We start from the raw sequence: 24,001 nt of genomic DNA, 5'->3' as shown, positions 1-24,001 counted from the left end.
AGTTCTCTGCTGTACTTCGTTCATCAGTGATCACTGTTAAGAGAATATTTTTCGGGTGGCAAAAATGCATTTTGCTGAATGACAGGATCAATATTTTTTCCAGATTTTCACTTACGTAACGAGATGCTGTAATAACACTGATGAGGAATAGCAAAGTTTTGTTTCAATTCCAGAAGAAGAAAAATTTGCAACGGCTATACTCCTGCCAACAGAGCCATCAACATTTTCTGGTGTTGATGTCAATTCAAAAGTGGAACAAATGAGGCTTTCTCTGCCAACTCTATCAAGAGTGTGCTACTAGTACGGCATTTCTGACAGATGTGCCATGTGCTGCAACAATTGCTTCAGAAACATTACAGGATTTTGGTACTGTGTCAAATAATTATCGCTCTAAAGTCGTTGATATGAATAAAATTCGAAGACAGCGGCAGAAGTGTCACAGGTGTCACAGACGAAGTACGTGCTTCTCTTCAAAACCAGCAATTCTCTTTATTTGGGTCATGTGACTCGAACTTCTGGAACGGGAAAACATGTCGCGACAGTAATGTGATTTTTGAACTGAAAATTTGTTTAAGCCTTAAGGATCTTTTAGTTTTTGGCTGTGATAGTACGACCACGAATCCCAGAAAAAAGAACGGTGCAGTTGCGGCTATAGAGAATAAAATTGGACATCCTGTCCCATGGTTAATCTGTGAACTGCATACGAGCAGCCTTTGCGTCACCTGTTCACATTACTTGATGGTGAAACTGCTGGTCCAAATGAATTTTCTCAGGACCAATAGGTATAATTGCTAGACAGGTGCGACAATTTACCACTGGTCCAGTTTGAAGCAATTACGCTCCTTGTCGTAAGTGCTGGGCTGTTACTATAATAAAGTATAATTTCATTTCCATTTAAAACTGCATTTTGCACAGTCATTGCAAAAAAAATGGACTTTAAAAGAAAAAAATATCGCAACGTGCAAAAAGGCTTTAAAAAAGTCGGTTTTTGGAAATTTCACGAAATTTTACGAACTTGTGTGCGAACCTAATGTTGCAAAGAAATGCTGCAAATAATTTTGAAGGTACATGAAAAGCGTGTTGAAAGGAAACATTTTAATGGTATTAGAACAAAAATTTTGAACCTTATTATTTTCATAGAAATTTTGGAAAATTGACCTTTTTCCCCCATTTTTGGAGAAAATCAAGCCTTGGTAGGACCCTCAAGGAGTTATTCAAACTTGATAATGTTTTACATGTGTATTGTTCTTACACATGCGCAGCTTTTGGTGGGTATTCCAAATTAAGATTCGAAATTTTTTTCTTCGATCCACCCTATTGGACACTAACTTAAAATGTATAAGAATTTTACCCGCTTAGCGCCAAAAGGTTGCTTCAGCAAATGAATAAACTTTTTAAATTTTTACATACAACAAATCTTTCTGTTCTTCAAATACGATTTCTTAAGAAGGATATCAATTGAAAAGGCCTTACTTATTTGGCGTAATATGGGTGGAAAAACGATATATTTTCCTTGTGCGTAATAGGGGAATATGGGGGTAGAGTGAAATAACGGAGCAAAGTGAGACATTTACTCAGCTTTAATCGCCACCTGCTTAGTAATATTTTAACTATGTAGTACACACGTAGCCTATTCCAGTCAAGAAAAAATTAAAGAATATGATAATACATGCAATTTTAAAAAATTGTTAATCATATCGTAATATTTTGTTGTAAGTGAAAAATTATTTTTGTTATTATTAAATGATAAAATTATTTTTATTAACATTTTAAATAATAATTCGGACCTAATAATATACAGTACAATATTTATTTGCTTAATGTTAAACTTATTTGCATTCCAAATGCTTTGTACTTACAGTTAGTCAAGTGCATGCGGGCCAAAGTGGATGGCGCAAAGTGAAATAGTGCATTTCATTTATTTATTCAATTTATTTATAAAATCATTTACGTATTAGTTAATTTAATTAATTGTTCCATTTGCATTCTTTCACTTAAAAGAGCCCTTATTTTTATTCAATTATTCTCTTATTTTCTTATTCATTCACTATTTTACTGATTCATTTAAGTTTTCTCATACGTTAATTGATTTATATATTTATTTATTCCTTTATTGTTTCATTTTATTTTCTTTTATTAATTCATTTTTTTATTTACACATTTATTCGATCAAAAATATCTTTAACTATCGAATAAAAAGTATTTCATTAGAAAAAAAAATTTTATGCACCATAAAGTAAAAAGGAAAATTTCCACCTTTTTTTGAAGATACAAATTTACTTTCAAAAATAAAAAATAATGTTTCAATGCAAGTTTTATTTCAAACATATTGTTCTTTCTTCATGTACCGTAATTTTCAAAACAAGTTTCCAATTTGTTCATATTGAAAAAAGTAAATAATCTTAACCCCACTTTGCCTCACATTCCCCTATATAAACAAAAAGCGTTGAAAACCATATTTAAAACTAATTACAGTTTGTTTCAGAACTATGCTCAAAGACTAATGGAATAAATATAGTGAATAGCCAAAATTAATAACATCATCAATAGTTTTCAGTTTATAACTTTTTAAGTACAGTAGAACCTCAATTAATCTAGCTTCGATTAACCGAGGTTTCTGTTAACCGAGCCGATGCATAATGTAGTCTATTTTTCAAAGAAAATAACTCATATTTTATGAAACGATGAGTTTTCTGTTTGAATATAAAAATATTTTCTGGAAATTTGTGATGTTTTTTAATGCATCTTTTAATACCTAACTTGGCATTGTACAAAAATTCAATTGATTTTTTAAATCTTACTACAAGTTATTTTCCTATTTCAATTTTTTAACTGTAAAATATTACTTTTTATATGTTCATTTTCATCTTTTAAAAATATTCTATTGTTTTTTTAATTAATACATTTTAAAAGTTTGGTATTCTGGCCAGATTTTCTACAAAGTTTCTATTAACCGAGATTTCAGACATCCGAGTCCCGATTAACTAACATAGCATAACAGTCCCAATTAGCTCGGATAATCGAGGTTCTATTGCGCATTGTTATTTAAATTTAGCAAACATTGGTGTCAATTAAAAATCATAACTGAACTTTTGTATTTTAGAAATAGATCTGGAGCAATTAGTTTCATTTTTCAAACTAAAATACATTTCTCAAAGCTTGCCGCAAAAGTCGTTAGTGTTTCCCTTTATTTCTTCGTTTCCTTTATGTTTATTACTCTCGTCAAGTAAACCAGTCAAAAGATTTTAATTCGAAAACAAATTCACATCGCTCATCTTTTTTCCATTAAATTTCTGGAGGAATAAAAACCATTATCCCCGCAACGGAAAATTATAAAAACGTGCTTTTAAAAGCGCTTTAGCATGCTATTGCAATCATGCTTTCTCCTAACCTCCCCTTTTCTTCTTCTTTTTCTCCTAATAGAACAAAATTATTTCATCCCAAGTAGGAAGTGAAATAAATGTATTTGTTTCCTTGCGTCACTAGTTCTTCCTGAATTCCACGCCCTTGATAACTGTCTCGAATTATTTGACTTAGAATATTTCTGCCTTTCATAGTGAGCTGTGGTTTTCCGGGACTTCTAAGACATTTGCCTCAAATTACAGCGATAGGTTTTGCTGAAAACAAACCAACAAAAGACGGGTGTTTTAAATTACCCATGGGTTTCATTCACGTCGATCCTAAGTGCCTTTTTAAGTGATAATGTTTTCATTAGTAATAAATCTTCGAACAATAATCGAATACCATTTCAAATCGTCGCTATTTGAACGATAATTTAAAGATTTTATTTTTTTAATTATCGTTCATACCACACTACAATGAACATTTCTTTGTGTTTCGCAAAGAATAAACAGTCAGAGAATAAAAAAGTTAAGCAATGCGCTGCCTTCTGTTATATATAGTCCGTTCAAGATAGAGGTACTATTTTATTGCCGAAATTGAAGTTCAAAAAGGAAAAATATCGTTTATTTCTAGAGCTGGAGAAAATAATATGATGATGACTGGTATGGTTTCAATATTTGGTTTCAACTTATTGTATGGGCTGTATTTTAAAGATATATCCATTGAGCGCATGGTCAGTGAATTTTTGAAGTGATGTAAACTTTTTATATTAATTTTGGTAAAAGTTTTCTCACAAGCTGATTGGTACAAGTTGAAACACCAAGAAGCATACGTTAGTTTAACTTGTTTGATAGACGAATTTCTTCAATTTATCTGATTTTATAAGACTTTTGTCTATATTTCATTTTAAAGAAGGTACGTATACTATAATTAAATTAAAAGAAGCACTGTTGAAACAACACATTTTGTGGAGAATGACGTATTTAAGAACAACGTTTCATATAGCTTGTTTTACGAAGAGTTTTTCTTCAACGCTTAGAAATCAGGCTGTATAAAAACAGGGAATTTTCACATGCCTTCATTTATCTTAAACTCTTATTTAATCTGTAGATTTTTTTTTTTTTTTTTTTTTTTTTTTCAGTTTCTTTGGATGAACTAAACTGTGTATTTTATAATGTAATATCTGAGCCGGTTTGGGGTAAAAACTTCGCGGACAAAACTTTGCTGGACAAAACTTCGCGGCCAAAACTTCACCGATCCATTACTTCGCGCGGTCAAAAACTTCGCATGGACAAAACTTCGCGCGGTCCAAATTTTGCGTGTCTAAAACTTTGGCGATAGATAACTTCGTGTGTCTAAAACTTCGCCTATTCAGAACTTTGCGTGGATAGAACTTCGCGCATCCGTTACAATGAACTTCCATAAACATATCATATAAACTTAGCAAACAAATAAAAATGTGTCTTTGGGGGGGGGGGGATGGGGGTGGTTCAATGATTTCCAGGAACGCATTTGAAACACACTACATAAAAAACTAATTTTTCATATTGAATTACTTGATTCAGGGTTAATTGTGTAAATCCCAAATAAATTTAAGTATAGCAGGCTGATGATGTAAAAAATTGATATAAATTAATTGATATAAGATTAAATTTCGATTAATTGATTACTTTTCCAAAAACATTTAATTGGTTTTATAATAACAATTTAATGTTCTATAGCTAACTAATTGAAATTTTTTTAATGATTGAAAATTTTGTATTTCGTTTAAATTTTTTTCATCAAAACTAGTTTTTCAAAATTTGTCAGTAAAATTCAGAAACGATCCCCCCCCCCCCTCTTCTAAATGCGGTATTACTCATAATTCGCTCGCCTCTCCATACGAGTGAGAAATTGAATGATCGAAAATTTTTCATCATTTTAGGTCATTTCAGGTTGAAAAAATATTCTACTAGGAAAAATACAGGAAATAGTTTTCGCTGAATTCGGCCGCTCTATTGGATTAAGCAATACAGAACGGTCGTGATACCGAAAGCAAATTAGCATAGAGTATATGGTAATAAATTTGGGACTTTCACCACTAGTCGTTATAATGGAATGGTCTTTATAATAAGTTATCGTTATAAAGAGCGTCGACTGTATATGTAATTTAATGACTTTTTTCGCATTAAAACTAAAATAATTTTATTTTAAGAAGTTTTATTTTAGATGTGAAAAGTAATACACGCACGAAATTTTGTTTGCGCAAAATTTTGTAAGCACGGAATTTTGACTGCACGAAATTTTGTCCAGGCGAAGTTTTGACCGCACAAAAATTTGTCCACGCGAAGTTTTGTCCACGCGAAGTTTTGTCCACGCGAAGTTTTGTCCACGTGAAGTTTTGTCCACGCGAAGTTTTGGCCGCGAAGTATTGTCCGGCGAAGTTTTGACCTATTACCTCTGAGACGACTTTTGGAGAAAAGAGAAAATATTTTATTAGAGATCTTGATTTGAGCAAAACAAAGAGAAGCAAACGAAATTAAAACAGAAATTAGTCTATTCACAACAGTAAATTCACTGCAAAATTTAGTTCAACTGCACTGAAACACAACAGCAATTTAAAAGTTCGTTAAAAATATTTAGTCTGTTCTTTTATTTTTCATGCCTACCAAATAATATTTAGGTCTATCAAATACATAATATATGTGTTAGAATAATGAGACTAAAATAATTAAGATATTTACTTATTAATTATTTTTATTTTGTCAAATTGCTAATGAACTTTTGTCTCAATTCCAACAACAGTTGCTGGGCCCAGGTCTCTGTCAAGAAGGTAAAAGAGACGACAGCCATGTTGAAAATGTTGTACGACAGGCAGTTGCGGACGAGTTCAGCAGTGAAATTCTCACGAACAGGACCAGAGGTACTGTACAGTATTTTACTTTTCAATCAAACCACATACATTAAGAATGTTATTCGTACAAAATCCAATTATTCGTACAGACGAGACAGAATGAGTTACATAGATGGATAAATAGATATAGACGTACAGATATATTGATAGAGTTTTAACTTTTCTCTTGATGAGTTTATGTAAATTTAACTGGTAAAATAGTGCTCTTTAAACGCCTTTTCAAAAATTCATAAAAAAAAGCTCCAAAAAATGAAAACTGCTCCATTTGGAGAGAAAAATCGTCTCGTTTAAAATAAAAAATAATAAGTATTACTCTTTAAAAAAAATGGTTCTGAATTTCCCATTCTAAAAACCACATAAAATTTTAATTATCTTCTTGAAAGTTATTCTATCAAAAATTCATCTCCGATGTGCAAAATGTCTGCAAAAAGTACCCTTGTATACCAAACTTCATGCTTATAGAACTTGCAGTTTTCATGGAAAACTCGTGAAAAACTCATAAAAACTTCTTATTTCATTATAGGTATGGATGGATAAAATTTAATAACGGTAAGATTTCAGTTCCATTTTCTGCAAAAGTTAAACCTTTAACGAGTTATAAGCTTCAAAAACTGTCTAAAAAGAAAAAAAACAACTTAATTGTATTTTATTCTTTTTCTTAACAAAATTTCTAATATGTAAACCAAATAGCAAATTGTACAGAAGCATTTTATTTTCTTACTTTAATGAAATTTGCTACTTTGCTGCTTGGAAAAGTATCACCTTTTATTTTTCACAGAAAGCTTTGTTTCCTTTACACTGTTAAAAATCATCTGCTTAGAATAATTAAACATTTATCTTCTGATTTTTTCCAAGTAGTTTTGACTTAGAAATAAGTAAATGTCAAATGTAAATTCAAGCAAGCAGGCCATCTCAAAAGTAACGGTAGGAACAGTAACGAAAAGTAACAGATAAGAAAGCGGGAGTTGAATTTCTCACTGTTTCTCACTGCAGACTTCACACTGTTGTGAAAAATATTTTTAGCTCCCAGTTTCAAGATTAACTGAGCGTATTAATAAAGTGTATCAGCTTCAGTTTGATTGCGGTAAGTCCAGACTGCAAATAAGTCTACTTAGCTTTGCAAGAATTACAGGCGAACAAAATACCATACTCACGAATGGTGCAACATGTGCTGATTTTTGAGACATTCGAATTTTAAACCAATTCGACATGTTCTCATTTTTGAAACAGCCCTATTCTCAGAAATGATACCATCTGTGCTTATTTCTGACTAGAGAGGTATTTCAAAAAAAAAAAGAGAGAACATGATGAATCGTTTTTGAGAAGAGGGTATATTTCGAAAGTAAGAACTCTTACTTTTCAGCTCTAAACCAAATTGTCTTGGAGCCATTTTGAGTAAGTGATGTTCTCACAAATAAGCGATTTTGTCTCAATTTTAAGAAATCTGTTTTAACATTGTAGAACACGATACAGAATCGATGCCTTCATTGCTAACTCCAATGCAGTTGTTCATAAAAATATTTTTTCCCTCTTTTTCAGCTTATTTATCCTGTGCTTCTGGCGAGATGGTCATAAAGATGAATTTTTCCGAACCGTTCCGAGGAGTGACTTACACAGACTATGATAGGAGCGGCCCTTGCAAATTTTATGGCGACGGAAGGCAGTATTATGAACTGCGGATACCACTTAAAGGGTGTGGTACTAAGCAGGTAGGTGTACCAGCTGCTGATGATTAACTTAAAATTTTTGTGATATTTTATTGGCTGACTTTTCATGATCAAAAAAGGAAACTGTGGACTAATTAAAGAAGCGAACTTTATACCGAAAAGCAAGTTATTAAACTGTGCAATGATTGTAAGAGGGACCACGATGATTTTATCTCTCTTAAATGTATTTGCTTTTATTGTTTGGTAAAAGTTAAATACGAAAAGGAAAGTTTTATATATGTTTTGATGGTCGTTCTAACTGCTATTGAGATTTTTTTTTTCTTTCTTTAAGTTTGAAATTCTAAATAATCGTAGAGAAAGAACCAAAAAGCCCATTAACTTATGTTAATAAACAACATGTCCGGCTACCTAGGATATCACTAAATGAAATTGTCGCGAGAATGAAGAAATTACCAATATCTTCCTTTTCGCGAAAATTGCGGCTCACGAAAATAAGTATACTTTTACAATAGTACTTCCTTTTTCAAGGGTATAGGTAAAGAGTGGTTACAAAAAAACTATAAATATATACTCTCCTAAACAAGCAGTACTCAATTCACGCACCATACGTTGTTACTGTACTTTTCTTCTACGTCGGAATACCAACGAAAAAAAGAAGACAGCTAACTTTTATACGGAGTACTTTTCTTTTGTTAGCTAACTGCAAGAATCTCTTTGTAATGAAATAGATGTCGCAACCACTGACTAATCTAATTACCTTTTTCCCTTCCTTCAAATCTGAATGCATCGATTCGAAAATACCTCGAAAGCAAAGCATCGGTTCTACAAAAAAAATATAAATATCGCTGCTTGGAAAACGTTGCATCTCTAATTATCCTTAGATCAAATGAAAAATACAATAAACTATACCGAAAACTTGCTTAAGACGAATACAATTTCGTAGCCAAAAAAAAAAACTTTACTACTTCCTTTTGTTGATTCAACAGTGCACACCAGTGTGAAATAGATCCTTCACACTTTAGCTAGACTATATTATTGCAGAGCTCAGTGATCCATTACAACAGAGAGGATTTGTATAACAAACATACCCTTACTCAATTACGATTTTTTTTTTTTTTTTTAATTCAACTCACCAAGCTAAGATATTTAAATTCTAGCATTGACGTGGTAGGCGGTTTGAATGCATCAATTGGCACGGATGCAACCAGGTTTGACGCGGGATTTTTTTTCTCCCTGCTATTTCTAATTTCTAAACATAACATTTAGTTAATAAAAAAAAAATTCTAACACCTTTGATGTAAATATTTTGGTTTTTTTCCATTGGGGGGGGGGGGAGGACTTACTTGGCGTGCAACAACTTTTTGTTGCGAAAAAGGTGTAGGTGCAGCTTTACGATATCTATTTTGTTGCATTGAATGCAATTTGTTGTTAGCGAGATGGCAAACATTTCTTGGCTTTGAAGGAAGTTTAATGAGTCTTAAAATTACTAACGATCTTTCTTTATCGAATCTATTTATATTTTTTATCTCATGTGAATACCACACGACTTTTTTGTATATTTATTAAATAATCCGTGTTTTTTCTTTTTTATTAAAACTTAAAAAAAAATGAGTACGTCTATTCATGTACGCGCGTTAAAAGTATTATATCGCAAAGGCATATGTTTTATAACTGCCTTAGAGTGAAAAGTAAAACATTTTAAATATTTTCACCCTTCGTTTGTTACAAACCGATAGCATCTCATTTTTGTCACCAACGCCAGTTTGTCGGTCTATCGCCAAGCTGGCGACAGAAATTTGATACATCGCTAAGTAGGCGTCTATTTATGACGTTGCATCATCCTGCACTGAAAATAACATTAATTTGCCATACAAAAAATACGAAGTACCTTTTGGAACATCCGATTGCAACCAAATAAAAGGATCCACAGCAAGATTCTATACACACTTTACATGCAAAACTTCTACATATTACGGCACAACACTCTTGCCATATGTAAGATACACACATACGTGCAAGCATACGTTCATACTTCCGTTTAACCTAAAAACAAAAATTATTTCATTCTAATAAATTTAGAAGTTTTGACGAACATCAGAATCGTTAAAATAAATGAAAGTTTCGATCATCAGCTTAAAATATTTTTTTACTCAAATAGTCATACGCAGGGTTCGCCGATATATATCATTCGCTTTATATCATGATATAAATCCGATATTTATTTTGAAAATATCATGATATTTTGACATTTTCGATATTTTTTTTTCAACTACGGTACTTTCACTATAAAAATTATATTAATCATAGTAATATTGTATAGTTTTTATTAAAAATAACCAAAAAATTATGTACTATATTTTTATGGTGTATTAATACATCATTAATAAAACAAAGTAATATAACCTTCGTTTAGTTGAATTTTATATTCATAAAATTTTTAGTATGGAACTATTTTAATTCATATTAAAAGTGCCTAGTTAAATGTTAAATGTTGGTTAGAAAAAAAGACAATGTATATGACCGTGCACCTACTAATGCATATTTTTTATTTCTGAATCATATAACTGTGTAAAAGTAGCTAACAGAAGAAAAATGAGAGAAACAACTAATGCTAAATTAACTATATTAAAATTGATAATAGTATAAATGAAATATTAGGTATAAATAATGAAAGAAACTTTAATTTTAAGTCTACATATTGTAATAATAATATAAGAAAATAAAGAGTGATTTGTGGATGCATTTACTATTTTCAAGGCTTTAGTTTGTGTTGTGCAGACTGAAAATATCGGATGTGTATCAAAATATCCGATATATATCAAAATATCGGATATGCATCAAAATATCCGATATTTATCAAAATATCGGATATTTTTGATATTTTCGAGAATATCATGATATTTTCGAACCCTGGTCGCACGTACATGTACACTCATTTCCTCAAAAATGTGAAAAAGGACGGGGCAAAAATTTTAATCCCGCTCGCTTCGAAATCTTGGGCACGCGATTACATCACAGATCCTCGAAAACATCCTCCGAACATTCATTCTATAAATAACATGCATATTTTCTCCTACTTTGAGTTGGGCAAATCATCCGCAAAACATTTAAAATTAATATCACTTCGTTTTTAGTACATTGAGCATCGTGGGAATATTCCTTCTAAGTATGGGCCGGTTAGCCCACAAGTAAAAGTAAATGGTGTGAAATTGTTCCACTAACTTAAATTCTTTCCGACGATTCGGAAGAGTAGGGTTTAAGAATGTTTATCTGCTACTGAATGAAATAAGTTTTAGAGGGGGAAGGACTGTAGTGAATCGACCGAAAACTGTGTTTTGGATGAAAGAGTACTGCTATAAAATTGAAGGACTAAACCGAAAGTAAATCTTTTCATCCGAGTTATGTCTGTGTTTATTAAGCTTGGAGCGCTTCGGAAACGTGGTCTCTCTGCTAACTTGAGATAAAATAATACATAGGTGAGAAGAAAATAAAATCTCTGTGAAAATCGTAATGTGCTGCGGTTCAGAACTCCTCTTATGATTCAAGGGGCTATAAAAATATTTTCTTTTAACCAAATGAATTTAGAAACACTTCTATGTAAACACAAAATATTTATGTTTGGAACTTTCCATTCCTATTTTGATTTTGTTTTTAACTGAGAAAGGAACTAGTTTTTAAATCTTAATACAAAATTTCTCATAACTCTCTTCCGAGATGACACAAAAAGTGTTTTTTCGTGAGCAATGACCAAACCCCCTTACGCACTTCCGATGCAGGAGTTAAATCATGTCCTAAAGAATTTTTCCCATAACTAAAAAATAAGAGATTTTGTGTTTAATTTAAAATTTATTTTAACTCGTTTCCGATGTTATACAAAGAAGAGTATCCTTTCTTAAGCAATTTTTAAATGCATTATTCGCTCTAGTTGGAGATGTTAAGTTATACCCACAGAATTTTTTCTATTGCTGAGAAATAAGGAATTGTTTCTAATGCCTATATTTATATCTTTTAACTCTCGTCTGATGTTGCACAAAAGGTTCGAAAAAATCGATTTTTTTTTAAATTCGGAATCGCAATACCTCTCAAAAGTTGTAGTTTGATATCCTCAATTGGGGTGGAGAAAAAAAAAATGATTTTTTTCAAAAATTTGAAAAATATTTTTTCTAATTTTTATAGAGCAACAACCATAAATTATCCGTAAATAGAGTATGTTGAACCTAAAAAAATATTTTATAGCTTTTACATTAGATCTTTAGTTCGTGCATACGCTATGCATTGGGCTAAAATCGCCAAAAATTTGACTTTTACGTATACGCTACTACACATACGTCACATACTGATAATTTATGGTTTTCGCCCAAGAAAAATGTTTGAAAATTTTTTTTAAATGTTTCAAAAATTCAATTTTTAACATATTTTTTTCAAACTTTCGGCCTTATGCGCGAACTGAAGATGTTAACTCAGATTTTTTTTTTCCCCAATTGAGGATATCAAACAACAACTTTTGAGAGGAAACACGATTCCAAAATTTAAAAAAATCAATTTTTTTTTAACCACCCTATATGCAGTTCAGATGAAGAAGTTAAATTATATATATATTTTTTTTTATTGAGTAGTAGGATATTGTTTTCATTCCCCCCAAAAAATCATTTTAACTCTCTTCTGATGTTGCACAAAAGGAATTTTTTCGTCAGTGGTCATTTAAATGCTTTATGCGCTCCAGATGAAGAAGTCAATTTCTGCACAAAGATTTTTTTTTTTTTTAAACTGAGAAACAAGATATTGTTATTAATCTTTTGATACAAAACTTCTTTTAACTCTCTTACGCGAAAATTGTTCCTCCTTCAATAGTCATATGAGTATCTTATGCACTCCGGATGAAGAAATTAATTTTTGCACAAAGATTTTTTTTTAATTAAATAAAAGCAAATTGTTTTTAATCCCTTTCGTAAAAAATTTCTTTTAACTGTCTTCTGATGTTACACAAAAGGGTTTTCTTCGTCAGTAATTATTTAAATGACCTATACACTCCAGATCAAGAAGTTAAATTCCGTGCAAAGAACTTTATATAATTGAGGAATAAGATATTGTTTTTAACATATTTGATGTGGATTTTTTTTTTTAAGTCTCGCTCACAAATGATGTTCTTTCTTCCATGTTTCATGAACTCCAGATAATTAAGTAAATTTTAGTGCAAAGTTTTTTTTTTTTTTTTTTTTTTTTTTTGTATGTGTGTGTGTGTAATTGAAGAAAAGGGGATTGTTTGATAAAATTTTTATTCTTTTCTGAAGTTTCACAGGAGACTGTTGCCAGTAATCATGTAACTGCCCCCTTATGCTCTCCAGATAAAGAAGTTAAATTCTGTACAATATTTTTTTTATTTATTTATTTATTTTTTTTATTTTTTATTTTTTTTTTTTTTTTTTTTTGCGTAGGGAAGAAATAAGAGATTGTTTTGAAAGCTTTTGATACGAGATTTCTTTTCGCTCTCTTCCGAGATTACACAAAAGGTGTGCTTTCGTCAGTAGCCATTTAAATGCCACTCACCTATCATGTCTGCCCACGTGTGGTCTGAAAAGCACACGACTTGAATTTGAAGTCCGCTGGCTTTTCTTCGAGACTTTTATTTTTTTTATGTATAAGTTTACTGTTGTGGAAGATGAGAAAAAGGAGGGCGAAGAGGGGTGGGCTATCTCAGACGCCCACGCCGGTTCTGAACCGGTTCCCGCCTCCTGGCTCTAATCGGGTTCAACACCTGAATAACAAGGTCAAATGCGCGTAGACAACGCCTTTCGCTCTTTCGGCGAAGAAACCAAAATACCTGTTGCCCGCTTGTTTATACTGCTACTAACGCGCTGAAATTTAATTTTTTTTCTTTTCCTTTTTATTTTAATAAAACGCCCACTTGATGAATCGTGGGAGCAAACTGAGAAATAATAGCGGATTAAACTTGCTACGGTTCTGATGGGAAAAAGTAAAAGATGAATATAAAAATTCTTGAGAACTATTATGAATGTTGCTCGTCGACGGCTAATAAATTGTTCTTTCTTTCTTCATTTAATAAAGAGAAAGTCTGAGTTATATGCAGTCAGGGATCAAAAGATTAAATTTTTATGTATTAAAAGCCATATAGTAAACCCTTATTAATCCGAACCCTATTAAACCAGATTTTGCTAAATCCGTACAGCCGTTTAGATATACATATTTGTCCGTTTTTCACGAGAAGGCACGCTCTTCTAAAAGAGACTACCATACATCCTTAATATGGGCGTGCATTTTAAATTGCAAAAAAGTCTTAGTGTCCTTTGTATCACTTGCTTCACTTGTCTGCTGTCATTTGAGTTATTTTTACATTTTAAAAACAGCTGTTTTTGCAACAAAATGCTATGATCCGAATATACCCTCTGCCAAAAACAGCGAAATAGAATCATCGGATACCACGTGACGAGGGAGGAGTCAAGTGCCTTCTCGTGGAAAACGGACAATACTGGATAGCTAAAAAGCGAGTTAGAGCAATAACGTATTTTTGTAAACCGTATTTTTTGTAATTTTCTGTTATGCAGTTTTTTTATTTTACTCTCTTGAATTCAAAATACAATTATTACTGTTTACATGAGTTTGTTTATGCACCTTAGCACAATTTTAAGTTATTTTGTTTAATCCGTACTTTCATTAATTTGGATGACCAGGATCTAGTCGGGATTAATGAAGTTCTACCATGTCGTTTTATTGAATGCTAGCAGTACCCGCACGGCAATGCCCGTGCTAATTTATAGGAATTTCGTCGAATAAAAAATCTTCGCCCCCCCCTCCCCGCCCCCTAATGTGAAATGATCATTTTTCATAAAAACCTTTTAAACTCTCTTTGGAATTTAAGACTATTCGCCAAAACATTCAAAAATATTTACAGAAGCTTTAAAACTCGAACTAATCGTCCAAATGTATTAGTTCATCGCTTAATGCGCCAAACAACCACGCTACCGTAACCCCGCCCTTTAGCGAATGAAGTGGTTTTTGCTCGCAATTTGAAATGTTTCAGCAAACAACCAAAAACGACATCAAATAGTGTCTTTCAAATGTAAAATATTTGCGCAGTTCTATTGTTTGTTGCCAAACTTGCCAAGCGATCCCGCTACCGTTACCCAGCTCTTAGCGAGCGAAGCGAACTCCGATTGATTAGCTATCCCATCTATCTTACAAAATTAGAAAAAAAAAATCCCGTGGGACATTCGAAAATCTTCGTCAGAAAAAAAAAGATGAAAAAGTCGTATATTTCGTTCGGTTAAAAACAAATCAAAAGTTTCTTTGGAATTCAAAACAATTAGCCGAAACATTGATTGTTATCGCCTAACTCGCCAAGTGATCACGCTACCGGAACCCAACCCTTTTGCCACCATCCCCCCCCCCCCCGCCAAATAAACCAAAAAAAAATTAAAATTACATTAACAGTAGCTTTGAAATTGTAAAATAATCCCACAACTGTGTTGTTATCACAAAACTCGCCAAGCGACCGATTAGCGACCAAGCGAATTCCGACTGATTAGCGATCCAATATTTTTGACGAAAATGTTGAAACGAAAATTACCCAGCGGAAAATTAAATTAAAAAACAAAGTACATCTAGGGCAAAAAGGAAATCCTGTATCCCGTACCCCGTAAAATGTAAGAGATTTTTAAAAATATGCTTACATCGTCGTCAGGTTTGCTCTGTCTTTTCTAATTTTTATTTCAATGGAAAGTTCATATTCATTTATGACTCGATATATTCAGTTGGCAAATAATTTTATATGTTAATGGATCATTTAAAGTCTGTTTGGCGAACTACTGGGGTTTTTCATTTGGTGGACTTTTTTACTTTAAATGGCTTGGTTTAAATTATTTGAAAAATTATTTTTCAATTTATTAGTTTTGTTTTAAGTCTTGTTTTTTGTTCAAAAAGAAAAGTACAGTGACAAAATAATGCATGGTATCGCCAAATAAGTAGTAGGTTTAATCAAGCATGCTAACAATAAGCTAAACAAAAACAATCACCATTATTAATAATGTACAGTAAAATACCTATAACGAAAAAAACGTGTCTCCGATATAATAAAGGTAACAGTTTTCAAAGAGAGTCGACATCTCGTTAAAATCCTGGTCTGGAATAGTTCCGAAAATTTTCATCAGAATGGGTCTAAGAGCATGAAAAACACCCTTACAAATAAGAGGTAATCATTCCTCAATGTCACTATTAGAACAAAACATATCAATAACCCTGAAAAATAATGCTAACGAAACCAGTAAGAGTGAGATTTTACTGCGCATCCATTAAAATCGTACATGAAAACATCGACTTGCGGAACCTAATCAAAAGGGAATATATTTTAAATGCCCTGCTACACACACACACACACACAGACAAAACCCCAATGAGTTAAAAACCATTTGGAAGAAATATTGTTCAGTTTTTCTTCAAGCTAATATTAATCTCGCTCAAAAAAATGGAGGAAGAAATTTCTTTTTGAAATAAATCAATTTTCACTTCAAACGCTTATAACTTTTTTTGTAGTCATTTTTTGATGACCGCGGTTCTAGTCTCTGCGGATATTTTCGAAATGATTATTTTTTACGTGCTTTCCAACGGTACAAAAACCGAAAAAAATCGGACCATTTTTTGGCATAGACATATGCTCAAGTAGGCATAAAATTGAGTTTTAATTATATCTCCGTTAATTAGCATAATACGTGAATGAGGCTGAAATATTCGTAACCCTCGTAAAATTTCTTAATACCTGATTCGACCTTGAACTCGAGCCCATTCTTGAGAATTTTGCTTATGAATGCGCAACGTTCCCCATCCCGTGTCACCCCCTTAAAATAGAAATTTCGAAAAATCCTACTGAAGCTACTACTGACTGGTTACTACTGAAGCACTGGCCACTATAGTGGCCAGTGCTTCAGTAGTAGCCACTTCAAGGTTTATGTTTGGAAAAATAGGATTCCAGGTTTCCCAATTGATCAAAAGTGCATCAAATAACGCGCAGAAGGTTACCTCCTGCACGTTTGAATCCATTGGGAAACCAGGAATCCTATTTTTTTAAATATAAACCTTGAAGTGGCCACTACTAAGCACTGGCCACTACTGTTGTGTTTACCTTAGTCGGTACCAGTTATAAAGTTGACTCAGAAGATCAAAGTAAATGATAATACACGCCATATCCAAAATTTAATGCTATTACTCTAACATTTTAAAGAATTTTAAAAAGTAATTTTGCCACGAGAAAGTGATAAAATGCTTATTATTAAGATTTCGAATATCGATTGAAACCGACTGCTGCAGTATTTACTAATAAAATATTAGTTGTGTTTTGATTTTTAATGTCTAGTACCATCTCACAAGTGCCTGTGGAGTAAAGTGAATGGAGCAAAATCAAAGAATTTATTTAAATAATTTATTCATTCGTGTTTTTTTTTCTTTACACATTCATTTGTTTATTCATTCATTAATTCTTATACACATTTATTCAATCGCTTACTTTTTCATCATTCACTAATTTATTCACACATTTATTTAATCATTCATTACTTCATTTCTTCATTTGGTATTTATTCATTTATTCATTTTAAATTTGTCTATTCGTTCATTTCTTTATTCATTCAGTGAGAAATATGTTTTAGAATCAAACAGAAAATACTTTTTGTAAGAGGGAAATTGATATTTTTCCACTTTTTTTAAAGTAAATTATTACCATATGTATGAGAAATAATGTTTCATTGCAAGTTCTCGCATAAAATAAACTGTTCGAACAAAAAAGTTTACAGATAACTTATTTGTTTAAGCTTTTAAACTCAAGAGATCCTAAAACTATAATTTTTAATTTCATTTTATTTTCTTCTTCTCAATCATGTCGGTTGTGAGTGGCAAAAACAAAAGGTACGCCATATTTTGACTTTTTCCCCTACTTTATCTTTACAATTTCACTTTGCTCCACATTCCCTTCAATCTCTATGATTTTTACAACTGAATCTTCTACAGTGGCTCAATTCACAGTATTTATCTTTAAAGCAAAATCCTAATTTTTAAGTTCAGTAGACCTCAAAGTAATTCTCTTTAAACAATTTCTGCATTCATATTTCTGGGGTAAACGTAAAACATTTTTGCCTTTTAATATTAAAAATTTATGTATGCGCACTTCGTTTTTAATTACTTTTAAACAATTTACGTCCATACATTTTTACAGGAAGCACCAAGAGTTTTCATCAACAATATAATTGTCCGCTTTCATCGATCTTTGGAACTTGAAGAGGATGAAATCAAAACAATCATCTGCCGCTATCCCCCTCCTTTGGCACCTATTCCTCCACCAATCGTTCAGTAAGTATCCTTTTGCATTGAAATCTATAAATACTAACTCAAATTTATATTATTTATATCCCTCCGATCAGCGTTTCGCCCAAAACTTCGCAAAAGAGAGAGAGAGAGAGAGCAGTGGCGCGGCGAAGAGGGGTTTTGGGAGTGAACCCCCCCCCCCCTACAGGGCCATTGATTTTAACATAAATGCAAATTTTAATGCAGTAGTTCGTCATATGAAAGGGCTGTTTTGATTTTAAAAAAAAAAATCTCAGGAGGTATTTTTGATCAAAAAATCCCCTCAGAAAGTATTTTTGATCAAAAAAAAAAAAAACCCTCCAGAAGATATTTCTGACTGCGCTAGTGAGAGAGAAAGAGAACTTTATTTATGATCTAAAATTATTACATAAAACTACTCAGATAACTGAAAACATTTACATTTTTGAAAAGTGAAAATGATTGTACAGTACAGCACCGATTGTCCGGACCGGTCGGAAAAAAAACTGAAAAAATAATGAAAATTTTTCGAGCTTCATAAAATGAAGGTGAAAATGACTTTACAGTACAGCCCCACTTATCCAGACCGATCGGAAAAGAAGCACATCCAGTAAACGAAAACGCCTGACAATTTAACAACTTTAAAAAAACTACTAAAGCAATGTTTTCAGTGAAATTTCCCTACAGACTATTTCAAAGCTTCGGACTGGCAATTGTGTAGTGCATATTACAAATGCCGAGTTTAGAAGTTTATTTTTTCAACTTAAAAGGAACTGTTTTAAAGTTTTTACTGGAAATGCACATTTAAATTATTACATATGAGGCAGTGAGAAGCAAAGGGATGTAAGTGCCAAAATTAAAACGTTGGAGATAACAACTGATGTTCCCATCAATTTTTCGGAAGGTATACTCCCTGTAATCGACTACGCACAATATGTGTATGCGATCATATACATAATATGAAGATTTTTGAAGCTTGAGGGTATACGCTATATGTCTAAAAAGTGTCTGAGAGTATATGGAGTACACCCTATGGGTACACCCCTGGAGATAACCAGTACAAGTGGTAGCTGAATCTCCCCTCTGTCTTGATAGTACTAGTAGCCCAGGTAGGTTACAGCATGATTTAGAAAATCTTTTCAATAAAAGTCTACCTAGGACCGGAACTTTAAAGGCGTTTTACTCAAAACTTGAAAATTTCCACTTCCCTTTGCTTCGCACTACCTCATATAATGCGTGTGGACCTTGATCGATCCGGTTAATTGGACACTCAGATAAAATACACCCGCATAATTGGCGCTCTAATGTACATATACACTTCTGTGAATGCTTTTTATAAACAAAATTTATAGTCAAACATTAAGTAGTAGTATATAAAATACTTTTCATGTAGGTACTTAGTGTGAAATAAATTCCATTATTTTAATCTCTTACACCAACATCTACTTTACTTCATTTTCCACTTGTTAGTTATAATGTAATAGTACGCAACAAACGAACCCTTTTGAGCTTTTTGTGAGCACACACACGGAAATATCTAAAGAACGTCAGTTACTAGCAGTTCCGAAATCACAATAAGAATGAAAATATGGTCATTAAATACTTGTATGGAGTATAATATAATATGATACGTAATGTAATATATTACAAACTTTCATGGAGCATGTACAATTTCTAAACAACGTTTTACTTTACAAGATTTTTTAAATGTTTTCTCACGAAGTATATCCCCCCCCCCCCCACAAGCCCCTTTGTGGGTCAGAAATACCACATTTGGCGGGGAACCAAAAGGTTCTCACCCGGTTCCAGGGCCCCCCTCTTGAGCGGAGGGAAGCTGCTCGGAATCTAAGTAGTATGTTTTATGGAGTGGGGCGATCAAACTGAACAGTAGCCCTCCTTGGCTCTAGGTGGCCCTGTTAGGCTCTAATCTTGACTTTGAAAATTCTACTTTGAAAAGCAAGTAGGTTATGTGGTTGTTGTGAGTCGTTGCATAGCACTCTAGAATTATAAGCCGAAAATTTTTCTCTTTCTAATTCTCAATACAAAAATGCGAAACAACCACCTTTAAGCAGTTTTCTTCCCAAAGTACAATTCCCCCACAAAAACCCAATAATAATCTTTTTCTGACGGTATATAACCCAAGGATAGAGTACAAAACTTTAAGAAAAAAGTAAACTCACTTGCACTTATATGTTTAGGGTGTCCCGAAAGCAGTATCCCACAATTATGTAAGGTAAAGTTCATCCTTAGAACAGACATTCAATAGAGATTGGTTGGACTCAAGGTTGCTATTTCGTCTACCAATATAAAACAGGTATTTGTTTGATTGTCACGTGGCATTCCGACATGCCGCCGAATCTTAATGGAATTAGACTGTTATTTATTGCGTTTTTGGAGAGTAATACTTTGTATAACTTCAGTTGACATAACTAGACGAATAATCAACAAGGATCGCCAATGAATTACAGCACTAATGCAAATATAAAGACCTATGACGTGACTATAAGGACATTGACAGGTCTTCGCAAAGCTCTTCTCGCGATTCCGAAAGGAATTCTACTCGAGTACTAAGCCTCTTTTTGAATACTATCGAGAGTGCGCCTAGATAGCTGGAAGGAAAGAGGCAGAGGCATGCAACACATATCGAAAGCGTAGCCAATTCGGCAACAATACACAGATGAACTGACGGACTAAGTCTAACATTTATCCCTAGATTCCGTGGTAGACAGCATTTATCTTCACGGAAACCTGTGAATCAGCCGCTGCATTATGACATAGTCTTCAGAGGGCCTCCAAATTGTTGTGATCCTTGGGCCTCACTTTTATTTAGTCGAGCCTTGCTTCTCTTGTACTGTGACCCCGAGACACGTATCTGAATTTCTTATTACTTTTTTTCGGACGATATCTAAGGATATTATGGTACAAATCTCCAAATCCATTAATAAACTTAATTTGAAATTTCTTTAAAAAACTCTTTAAGATATTGTCTTTTTGCAACAATTTGTTTCAAGCAGTCTTCGTTGTTTGCGTGTAAAAAACCATACACTTTCTAATTTTTATTCCTTCTCCTTTCCCCCAGGCCTTTACCGACTGCTGCTGTGCCAGCTATCGTTCCTCCGAAGTTGTCTGAAGTGGAACTACTCCTTATCATCTGTGCATTACTGTTCCTGACTCTTCTGTTGCTTGGAATTGGAATTGCTTACTACTGCCTCAAAAAGAGAAACATTAAAGTTATTAAAAAGAGGAAAGCTATCTCATCCGGTCCTGGATCTGAAATTACCAAGCTTAGTGGATCTACGATGGGCACGTTGTCCATGTTTGATCCTATTCGCATACCCAGGGCTATTGCACAATCCACTTCTGGCTCTGAAGCTGCTCTCCTAACTTCCCTCTCTTCTCAAAACGGATCTGGTGATCACAGCGATACGATACCATCTGACTATCCGAGTGAATCTCCTTCTTCTGTCAATTCTGATGTTGAAGAAATTGAAGGAGGACGACGCATGATGATAAATGATGTATCTACTATGAGAGGAGATCATTTTAGGTATGAAAATACCGCTTTTATCTCTGACGAAGCAAGTACTATTTCTGGATATCCAGAGGATCAAGAAAAGGCAAACAGTGTATCATCTATACCGATTCAACAAATTTTGAAACCCATTGAAGCACCACGAAAGAAACTAAAACCTAAAGTGGCAAGAGAACAAGTTTTGACAACTATTTCCGAAAGAGAAGATGCTGCGTTTCAACGAGAAGCACTTCAGAAAACTTATGCTGCTGTTAAGCAAATTCCTCAAGAACTGATTCCTCCCGTTAGATACACGCAAACGTATGTACGTGAAGCACCACCTAAACCACCTTCATCTTACGCTCCTTCGTTGTATGGAAGTATTCCAGATAATGACAATCGTTCTCAAGCTGAGTTTATTGAAGATGTACCAATGGCAGCTCGCAAACCGCCTTCGTCTTATGCACCTTCACTGCAAGGCAGCATTCCCGATAATGATATTTGGTCACACTCTGAACTGGAAAGTGAAGTTGCTGTAATGCCCTACACTCGTAAACCTAAACGTGAAACTGCAACAGTTACTGATTACTTTTTGAGTTCCCAGAAGACTACTGATATAGAAGATGACATTTCTCAATTACGAAAGACAACTACTCTTCAACATAAACCTAAGCCACCATCACCTCAACCGGAACCTTTGTCTGATATTGAGATCATTGAGCCCTATGTATCAAAAGCACTAGTACCCAAGCCAAAACGAGTCATTCAGAACATTGATGATGTGTATTTAACCACTACTACAGAAGTACATGCAACTGAAACTGTTACAAAGAAAGTTAAAGATACGATTGCCCAGCATGTGAAATCACCTCCTCAGTCAACTGAGCCACCATCCTCGTCAGATAGCCAACCTCCTAACTGGGATGTCACTATAAGGCATTATCCGAATCGAACCCCTCCTGGTTATACTGAAATCGATGATAAACTTTCAGAGCATCGTTGGGACACATATTCTGAAGTGAGTGAAAAGTTCAAGGATGCAGAAAGTACAATAACGGAAGTCAATCACAGAACTCGGCATCCATCCCATCCGCATAGTCCAGGTCCAGCATATAATGTTACAAAGACGATACCACATCCAACATACACAAGTGTTATCTTTAAAATCTTAGAGCCTCCTCCAGTGGAAGGCGTGGAACAACTAACACCAATAATAAAAGAAAAATGGAGAACTGTTATAACAACTGATGAAACATTTAGATCTCTAGTTCAAGAAGCAACTACTGTGGAAGAGTATATTCGAATTACGAAAGATTCGCGATATGAAAAAATGTTTGACACCAGAACATGGAATGTTATAATCAGAGCTCTGAGTACACCGGATGACCGCTATCCTCCAGCTCAAAGTGAACCTCCGTTGGATATTCGAAATCCACGATATAAGAAGAAAAACGAATTCGAACATCCGCGAAATCGTCGAAGTTCACTGCCACCGGTTACAGAATTATCTCTTGCGCGTGATGCTCCTCCATCCAGTTGTGGCAGCGTACGATCTAGAAGGACTTCAAGGTCAGGTTCTGTACCCGAATACGATTTGCGATCGATGACAGAAATCGATGTCGATTTTGCTCACGCAGATCGAGAATCTCTTTGGAGTGTGGACACAGGCTACACGTATAAAACATCTCGAAGTCTTGCCGAGAGGTCCACTTCAGAGTTCCTGGAAGATGTGCCAACAATGATAGCAGAACGCCCTCCTCAACATAGGGGTGTTCAAGAACAATATTACCGCGAACAGACTGCAGCAGAGTTTGTCAGTTCTCACGACTCTTATCTTCGAGAATCTGCTCATGCAGAATTCAATAGAGACAATTATTTGCGTACAGAACAGCATTCGCAATTCACAAATAGGCCTTCGAATGAATTGTTTGGTAGTACGCCCACAATGTCGCTGCCAAACCTTAGGCAGGTTTCAACAGAAGTTTCCTCAATGACAGAAAGACGAATGGACAATGTAGTTAGGGAACTTCGTCAGAATGAAAAGTTTTCCCGATCAGAAGTCATTATTGATTCCCCTATAATGAGGGCCATCGACAGAACATCCAGCATCGGAGAAAGGGAAGAAATAAAATCCGTCACAGAAACTGATGTCTTGGACTGGAAAAGATGAGTCTCTGCTGCTCTTAACACCACTATTTCAACTTTGGACTGCAGTATGACAGTAAAAGGAATGACATGAGCATTATTCTTAATTTGTGCCAG

General features: G+C 33.7%; 1 protein-coding gene across 1 annotated transcript; it reads left to right on the top strand.

Annotated features, from left to right (window-relative positions):
- The first annotated feature begins 3,997 nt into the window (after window positions 1-3,997).
- On the top strand, window positions 3,998-23,909 carry LOC129222908 (uncharacterized). The gene is made up of 5 exons (XM_054857470.1): window positions 3,998-4,075; window positions 6,127-6,244; window positions 7,775-7,944; window positions 18,122-18,255; window positions 21,308-23,909. The coding sequence occupies exons 1-5, from the start codon at window positions 3,998-4,000 to the stop codon at window positions 23,907-23,909; spliced, it is 3,102 nt and encodes a 1,033-aa protein (XP_054713445.1).
- Window positions 23,910-24,001: the final 92 nt, after the last annotated feature.

The sequence above is a fragment of the Uloborus diversus genome, chromosome 5 (genome assembly GCF_026930045.1).
Source record: "Uloborus diversus isolate 005 chromosome 5, Udiv.v.3.1, whole genome shotgun sequence".
Classification (NCBI taxonomy): domain Eukaryota; kingdom Metazoa; phylum Arthropoda; class Arachnida; order Araneae; family Uloboridae; genus Uloborus; species Uloborus diversus.
The sequence above is the reverse complement of the archived record's forward strand: the minus strand, read 5'-3'. Positions and strand labels throughout refer to the sequence as shown.